Source organism: Littorina saxatilis, linkage group LG16, assembly GCF_037325665.1.
Source record: "Littorina saxatilis isolate snail1 linkage group LG16, US_GU_Lsax_2.0, whole genome shotgun sequence".
Taxonomy (NCBI): domain Eukaryota; kingdom Metazoa; phylum Mollusca; class Gastropoda; order Littorinimorpha; family Littorinidae; genus Littorina; species Littorina saxatilis.
This window is the reverse complement of record NC_090260.1, coordinates 45885070-45894433: the sequence shown is the minus strand read 5'-3', so window position 1 is coordinate 45894433 and position 9364 is coordinate 45885070. Positions and strand designations below refer to the sequence as shown.

At 41.4% G+C, this 9364-nt stretch overlaps 1 protein-coding gene across 1 annotated transcript; it reads left to right on the top strand.

Annotated features, from left to right (window-relative positions):
- Positions 1–6738, top strand: LOC138949695 (zinc finger protein 665-like). The gene is made up of 2 exons (XM_070321480.1): positions 1–5848; positions 6053–6738. The coding sequence occupies exon 1, from the start codon at positions 105–107 to the stop codon at positions 2313–2315; it is 2211 nt and encodes a 736-aa protein (XP_070177581.1). The 5' UTR covers positions 1–104; the 3' UTR covers positions 2316–5848; positions 6053–6738.
- Positions 6739–9364: the final 2626 nt, after the last annotated feature.

Here is a 9364-nt window from a genome sequence, read left to right as displayed (position 1 = left end):
TGAAGCGTCTGTGTGTACTCTACAGTCTCTGTTGATATTAATTTGCATAACCTATATCACTTGCATTCCTTTCAGTGCCGGACAGGGAGGTCAACACAGCTACCATGACTGCAGTGCAGTCATTGGACGGAAAAGCTGCAGTCAACACAGCTACCATGCCTACAGTGCAGTCATTGGACGGAAAAGCTGCAGTTAATGGGCACAGCGATGCCTGGCTCAAACCAGAGATTCAGACACCAGAAATACAGACTGCAGTCGACAATTGCAGTCATACTTGGCTGAAACAAGAGATACAAACACTAGAAACACAGACTGCAGTCAACACTCACAGTGATACCTGGCTGAAACAAGAGATACAGACACCAGAAACACGGACTGCAGTCGACACTCATAGCGGTACCTGGCTGAAACAAGAGATACAGACACCAGAAACACAGACTGCAGTCGACACTCATAGCGATACCTGGCTGAAACAAGATATACAGACACCAGAAACACAGACTGTAGTCGACACTCATAGCGGTATCTGGCTGAAACAAGAGATACAGACACCAGAAACACAGACTGCAGTCGACACTCATTTTGATACCTGGCTGAAACAAGGGAGATGGATAACAGAAACTCAAAGCATGGGTAGATTAGAACTAATTGAGAGACGTGAACCAGATCCAGTTCCAATGTATGACACCACATTCCGGTGTTCAGGTCACAAGAATCAGCAGGTTGTGATTACAACACATACAGGGCAGAAAAGGCATGCATGCTATGAGTGTGGTGCCAGGTTTTTACGGTCTGGTCAGTTGAAGCAACACATGTTAACACATACAGGGGAGAAAAAGTATGAGTGTACTGAGTGTGATGCTAGTTTCAAATTGTCTTCTTATTTGAAGCGACACATGTTAACACATACAGGGGAGAAAAACCATGCATGCAATGAGTGTGGTGCCAGGTTTTTATGGTCTGGTCAGTTGAAGCAACACATGTTAACACATACAGGGAAGAAAAACCATGCATGCAATGAGTGTGGTGCCATGTTTTTACGGTCTGGTGATTTGAAGCAACACATGTTAACACATACAGGAGAGAAAAACCATGCATGCAATGAGTGTGGTGCCAAGTTTTTACGGTCTAGTGATTTAAAGCGACACAAGTTAACACATACAGGGGAGAAAAAGCATGCATGCAATGACTGTGGTGCCAAATTTTTAAGGCCTGGTCAGTTGAAGCAACACATGTCAACACCTAGGGGAGAGAAAAAGTATGATACGAGAGAGTATGAGTGTACTGAGTGTGATGCTAGTTTCAAACTGTCTTCTTATTTGAAGCAACACATGTTAACACATACAGGCGAGAAAAAGCATGTATGCAACGATTGTGGTGCCAGGTTTTTACGGTCTGGTGATTTGAAGAAACACATGTTAACACATACAGGAGAGAAAAACCATGCATGCAATGTGTGTGGTGCCATGGTTGTACGGCCTGGTGATTTGAGGCAACATATGTTAACACATACAGGGGAGAAAAAGCATGCATGCAATGAGTGTAGTGCCAAGTTTTTACGGTCTGGTGATTTGAAGCAACACATGTTAACACATACAGGGGAGAAAAAGTATGAGTGTACTGAGTGTGATGCTAGTTTCAAACTGTCTTCTTATTTGAAGCGACACATGTTATCACATACAGGGGAGAAAAAGCATGCATGCAATGAGTGTAGTGCCATGTTTTTACGATCTGGTTCTTTGAAGCAACACATGTTAACACATACAGGGGAGAAAAAGTATGAGTGTACTGAGTGTGATGCTAGTTTCAAACTGTCTTCTTATTTGAAGCGACACATGTTATCACATACAGGGGAGAAAAAGCATGCATGCAATGAGTGTGGTGCCAGGTTTTTACGGTCTGGTCAGTTGAAGAAACACATGTTAACACATACAGGAGAGAAAAACCATGCATGCAAGGAGTGTGGTGACATGTTTGTACGGCCTGGTGATTTGAAGCGACACATGTTATCACATACAGGGGAGAAAAAGCATGCATGCAATGAGTGTGGTGCCAGGTTTTTACGGTCTGGTCATTTGAAGCAACACATGTCAACACATATTGGAAAGAAAATGTATGAGTGTACTGAGTGTGATGCTAGTTTCAAACGGCCTTCTTATTTGAAGCAACACATGTTAACACATACAAGGGAGAAAAAGCATGCATGCAATGAGTGTGGTGCTAGGTTTTTACGGTCTGGTCATTTGAAGCGACATATGTTAACACATACAGGAGAGAAAAAGCATTTCGGTTCAGAGTGTAATTCCAGGTTTTAGAGAAGCATCGATGTTGTTGCCGTTTTCTGATCGTGGTCAAGCTCAGTTGGCGTTCTTTAATATCAGATTTTTGTCAAATTTTATACCAATTTGCATTTGGGTAAGTTTTTGAAGAGAATTGGGGTGAGAACCAAAAGGTCGAGGACATTTGGTCAAGAGTCAAAAGGTAGAGGGTGACAAAAGGTCAACGGCGAAACGTCTAAAGGACAAAAGGTGGAGGATTGAAAAAAGGTCGAGGATTAACAAATTTGATTTTACATGTATTGTCAGTGTCCATTCGTGAAGAAAATTCTGCTTCGAGTGTCTATTGGATTTTATTGTCAGTGTCCATTCGTGAAGAAAATTCTGCTTCGAGTGTCTATTGGATTTTATTTTCTGTGATTTGCAGAGCTCCATTCTGTGTCTGTGTCCCTGTCCGAATGTCACTTTCTCTCCGCTTGGAAATGCTTTTAAAGTTGGAATATGGAAGAAAAAGAAGAGAAAACAAGTCGAGCTTTATAGCGTATCAGTGACATGTTTCACCAAACAATTTGAGTATCGAGCTGTGTTCACCGTTGACCACACTACGCTTCATTTACCGACAAAGCCGTGGGTCCGTGAATACAAACAAACAAACGTCACTCAATGCACTGTTAGTACGAACACTGTTCTGAATAACTAAAAACAAGTCGCGTAAGGCGAAATTACTGCATTTAGTCGAACTCACGTGATGAAACTGAACGCACGGTATTTATTCACTAAGACAGTACAGCTTCGTCAATCCCCTCATGAAGGAAATCGCTCACCTTCCACGTGCAAAACGTAGTGATATTGACACGCCAGATTAGTGCGGTAGCGTATTGTGCTAAGCAGGAAAGCGCGCTTTTGTGTATTCTTGTTAACTTTCTGAGCTTGTTTTGAATACAACCTATCATATCTATATGTTTTTGGAATCAGGAAATGATCACGAATAAGATGACTCCCCCCGCGGGTTAGGGGGAAGAATTTACCCGATGCTCCCGAGCATGTCGTAAGAGGCGACTTACGGATTCTGTTTCTCCTGTTACCCTTGTTAAGTGTTTCTTGTATAGAATATAGTCAATGTTTGTAAAGATTTTAGTCAAGCAGTATGTAAGAAATGTTAAGTCCTTTGTACTGGAAACTTGCATTCTCCCAGTAAGGTAATATATTGTACTATGTTGCAAGCCCCTGGAGCAATTTTTTTATTAGTGCTTTTGTGAACAAGAAACAATTGACAAGTGGCTCTATCCCATCTCCCCCCTTCCCTCCATCGCGATATGACCTTGAATGGCTGAAAACGACGTTAAACACCAAATAAAGAAAGAAAGTTTTCTTCAAGTAGTCAAACAATTGAATTTAACACGCAGAAAATTATGTCAACATTTTCAAACTTCGACAGTTTTTTAATCCTCGACCTTTTTTTTAATGTTTGACCTTTTTCAATCCTCGACCTGTTGTCCCTTAGACGATTTGCTGTTGACCTTTTGTCACCTTCGACCTTTTGTCGCCCTCGACCTTTTGACTCTTGGCCAAATGTCCTCGATCTGTTGTGCCTCGACATTGTAAACCTCGACCTTTTGTAACCAATATAGGTGTGTCGATCTGTGTGTGTTTTTGTCACTTTGTGTGTGATTTTGCCGGTGTTTGTCACTGGGCGAAAAGGGGCGTTGCAATTTACAAAACTACTCAAAATACCAACAAAAATTCAAGTTTCAATGGGTTTATTACATAACATCGACTCTCCGATTTTCAGTGGCACGCAGCTTGGATTCTTCTTGTCAGTTTCACTGTTTTGGACTAAAATCAAGTTCACAGTTGTGTTATTTCCTGCAGTGGGGCACTGCGGTTATGAAATTAAAAGCCCCTCCTGTTTTTGGAACCGCAGGAGCTTTCTAGTTTGCTGTTAGGTAGATTTTTGGTTCCTCTTTCCTGTCATGCTCTCTTTTTCTTCATGAATTCTTTTCTTTTTTCTGCCTTCTTGCTCATTCACCTGTATTTTTTCCAAAAATCTCTTCTCTTGCCGCTTGTCTCGCGATTCATGTATAGTTTAATCTGTTAGTGTTCTGATGTAAGTCCAGCAGTAGATAGGTTAAGCCTATTTTAACATACTGGAAACTGGTAATCTTCCAGTAGGTATTAATTTAGTTTTACTAAAGCCTGCTGGGACACAAGTAATGGGTTAGTGCATTTGTAAACAGGAATCGCTTGACAAGTGGCCCCCTTCATCCCCCCCTTTCTCGTCCTGATATGGCTCTGCGTGGTCGGCTGGACGTTAAGCAACAAATAAACAAACAAACAAACAAACAAGTTGTGTTATTATTCTGCTGTGGCGGTAAAGGCAGATAGTGTGTGTTCTGTTCATGTTTTGGTATCACTTAGGAAATGTTCTTTCTTGGAAAGGGACTAGCAGGCGAACTTTTGCACCTGTGTTCCAACGTTAAAAACTGTATGAAGTTCAGGTTTCTGGGGCAAAATAAGGTATGAAACCGCTGTATGTTCTTTAAATTGATGAGATGCGTGCACTTGGTTGCGTGTGATCTGTTTATAAAATGAAATATTGTCGAAAACTAACCGTCGGATTGCAGTCTTTTGTCCACGCAACTACTCTTATCGCTAGACAGAGTACGAGAGTTACTTTCCTTGGAAGTTTGCTTGCACTCATAAGAGATCTAAAGCGAGTTTCTCTGCACTGATCGTTAGATTTGGATTTAGAAAACAACCAAACTTATGGATTATATATGGAGATTAATGTATTCAAGCCTGTAGTTGCTAGTTTAAATGCAGTATATGTTTGTATTAATTGTTCCGTCGCGATATAACCTTCGTGGTTGAAAACGACGTTAAACACCAAATAAAGAATGTATTAATTGTTTGGTCTAGAGATGTATATTTCGTACATTTGAGCGTTCGGAACTTCGCTAAAGTAGTTCCCTCAAAGTCTAGCTCATCAACCTGTGAGCTATCGAGGATTCAGGCCCGTTGTTGGGTAAGTGATTTTGGTTGTTGGGTAAGTTACCGAAAAATAACTAGCCCTACACGTTTACAGACCGGCACGGTTGGCCTAGTGGTGAGGCGTCCGCCCCGTGATCGGGAGGTCGTGGGTTCGAACTCCGGCCGGGTCATACCTAAGATTTTAAAATTGGCAATCTAGTGGCTGCTCCGCCTGGCGTCTGGCATTATGGGGTTAGTGCTAGGACTGGTTGGTCCGGTGTCAGAATAATGTGACTGGGTGAGACATGAAGCCTGTGCTGCGACTTCTGTCTTGTGTGTGGCGCACGTTAAATGTCAAAGCAGCACCACCCTGATATGGCCCTTCGTGGTCGGCTGGGCGTTAAGCAAACAAACAAAAACACGTTTACGGCAGAGAGAAAGAAGCGGGGGGGGGGGGGGGGGGGGGGGATAATGCTGGTTTAATATTGTCAAAGAATAAACCAAAGACACTAGAAGAGAAAGTGGAGGTAGCAAAGTAATTAGCGGGGTGACGCTGGCAGGTGATTTATATCGCAAAGTCGAGATCGCGTTGGTACCGCTAGGTCTGTTTGATGTTCGCCATCCTTGGTGGTGTCAGGGTTGATGATAGCTAGGTCTGTTTGATGTTCGCCATCCTTGGTGGTGTCGGGGTTGATGATAGCTAGGTCTGTTTGATGTTCGCCATCCTTGGTGGTGTCAGGGTTGATGATAGCTAGGTCTGTTTGATGTTCGCCATCCTTGGTGGTGTCGGGGTTGATGATAGCTAGGTCTGTTTGATGTTCGCCATCCTTGGTGGTGTCAGGGTTGATGATAGCACACAGAGGAAACAGGGGTGGGAGCACGTACGTTAGTCTCTGGCAGAGGGTCATAAGAGGCTTTAGGTTTCAGTGCGTTTTAAGGTTTAGAAAATAGTTCCTAATGAATTAATTGATGAATATTAATAAAAGCACAGGGTTTGATGTGGTTTTTGTTGTATGGTTTGACTATGTAATTAAGCATGTGTTGTATTATTGACTCACATGCGAAGCAAAAGTGAGTCTATGTACTCACCCGAGTCGTCCGTCCGTCCGTCCGTCCGTCCGGAAAACTTTAACGTTGGATATTTCTTGGACACTATTCAGTCTATCAGTACCAAATTTGGCAAGATGGTGTATGATGACAAGGCCCCAGAAAACATACATAGCATCTTGACCTTGCTTCAAGGTCAAGGTCGCAGTGGCCATAAATGTTGTCTAAAAAAACAGCTATTTTTCACATTTTTCCCATTTTTTCTGAAGTTTTTGAGATTGAATACCTCACCTATATATGATATATAGGGCAAAGTAAGCCCCATCTTTTGATACCAGTTTGGTTTACCTTGCTTCAAGGTCAAGGTCACAGGAGCTCTTCAAAGTTGGATTGTATACATATTTTGAAGTGACCTTGACCCTGAACTATGGAAGATAACTGTTTCAAACTTAACATACACGCTTTAACTACACACATGCCGACACAATGTTGATCATTGCTTCGATAATTTGAAGATGGTGCTTGAAAATTAACCACGTGAAATGAGTATTTCGGTGTTTAGCCAAAAATGTTAAAGTTTCTACCACAGACATACACACATACATACGCACGCACGCACAGACAGACAAAGTTTACCATCGCATAGGCTACACTTACGTGAGCCAAAAATTATGTGGGGCACATGTTATGCTTTCATCATGAGACACATTTGGTCACATATGATCAAGGTCAAGGTCACTTTGACCCTTATGAAATGTGACCAAAATAAGGTAGTGAACCACTAAAAGTGACCATATCTCATGGTAGAAAGAGCCAATAAGCACCATTGTACTTCCTATGTCTTGAATTAACAGCTTTGTGTTGCATGACCTTGGATGACCTTGACCTTGGGTCACATGTATTTTGGTAGGAAAAATGTGTAAAGCAGTTCTTAGTGTATGATGTCATTGCTAGGTTTAGTTATTTGACCTTGACCCTGAAGGTCAAGGTCATGTAAAGGTCAAGGTCAAGCATGTGAGTCGTATGGGCTTTGCCCTTCTTGTTATACATGTAAGAAATGCAGTGTTTTAGTTGTGTGAGTTAAAAGTCAAGTGTATGAATACTGCAGCCACAAAGCATGGGAACTATTTTGAAAAATGAAAGAGGGGGACATTGGAAAGAGAACGGAGTCGGTGCCAGGGTTCCAGAGACGCAAGATACTAAATCGGCCAAGACTGGAACTGGAGAAAGAGAACACGTCAGTGAAGAACTGTGGTATTCATCTCACAAGGAACCCCCCGCGGGTTAGGGGGGAGAATTTACCCGATGCTCTCCAGCAATGTAAGGGGTGACTAACGGATTTTGTTTCTCCTTTTACCCTTGTTAAGTGTTTCTTGTATAGATTATAGTCAATGTTTGTAAAGATTTTAGTCAAGCAGTATGTAAGAAATGGTAAGTCCTTTGTACTGGAAATTTGCATTCTCCCAGTAAGGTCATATATTGTACAACGTTGCAAGCCCCCGGAGCAATTATTTTGATTAGTGCTTTTGTGAACAAGAAACAATTGACAAGTGGCTCTATCTCATCCCCCCCCCCCCCCTTTGCGATATAACCTTGAACGGTTGAAAACGACGTTAAACACCAAATAAAGAAAGAAAGATCTGAACTGAACTGATCATACTGAACTGTTCGTGTCGTCTTCTCAGAAACCCTAATAAGTGTGTAACCAAGAACTCTATGATATCTATTCAGTGAACCCAAAAGTGCACCGACCACACAAGATATATATATATATATATATATATATATTGACATCCACTGAAAGCAGAGGACCACCACCAACATTCCGTATCTGAGACTCGAAGAGAGATATTGTGACATTGGTGTGGGTGTGTGTGATTGTGCGAAATCAGTGCAGTAGTTAAAAACCTGGCCAGGTAAGGTGAAATATCATATTTTATATTTCTGTTTTCCCGGGAAACCTTAGTGTTAGTTTAAATTTTAGTTTGTGTTTATAGTTCAAGATTATTTGGTCAATTGTGAATTGAATTAACTTTACATGGTTTAAAATTGTGTTTATGTTGATGAGAATGCGTATGCACATTTCTATGTTGTACGGAAGAAGCTAAAAGATGTCCAATTGAGTGGGCGCATGCGTGTCTAGTTTAAATAAGTCAAGTGTTAGAAAATATCAAGCGAACGACGAAGAAGAAGAAGAAGAAGAAGAAAATATCATTGTTCCTAAATATTACATCCACATCAAAACATTAATCCTATCTCGCCACCTTTGACAATTATGCAGCACCCAAGGAGTACGGTACTGTATTAGACTCGATAGGCAGCACCCCATGTTATGTTGGTGTTACAGCTTGCTCAAATGCCTATTAACACCATGTTTTGTTGATGTTAGGCTTGATTATTAATGTAAAAAAAAACCCACCATGTTATGGTGTTCACATCATTGTTTTCACCTGGATGGAATTTTGTGTCAGAAAGGAAAGCATGATGTTTGGGAATTGTGTGCGTGGTTCATGCTTGGATATTGCACTTTGCTGACTAGCCACAGGTTAATATACATTTAACAATATTAGTTTTCATATGCATCATCTCTTGACACATTATGTAAACATCTTAACATTAACTCTTTGGTTGTAAAAGTATTGCACTTTGTTCAAACAGGACAAAAACAAAAATGCTGACGGTGATAAACCGAATGACACAACCATGTTGCTTTTGTTGTGTTTTTGTGTGTTTTGTTGTTTTTTCAAGTTCAAATGATGAGGCCGGTGTGGAGGAAGAGAAGGTGTGCCGCCGAAAGCAACTAATCTTAAGTGTTCACACACACACACACACACACACACACACACACACACACACACACACACACTGGTATACCCTGATCATAGCAGTCAAACCGACTGACACACACTCACAATCACACACACACACACACAACACACACACACACACACACACACACACACACACACACACATACTCACAATCAGACACACATACACACACACACAATCACACATACACACTATCACACACACACACACACACCATGGTGTGTCAACTGATTCCGTTCA

What these genes read in the sequence shown, in the direction of transcription:
- LOC138949695 (XM_070321480.1), top strand. Translation starts at nt 105, where the DNA reads ATGACTGCAGTGCAGTCATTGGACGGAAAAGCTGCAGTCAACACAGCT.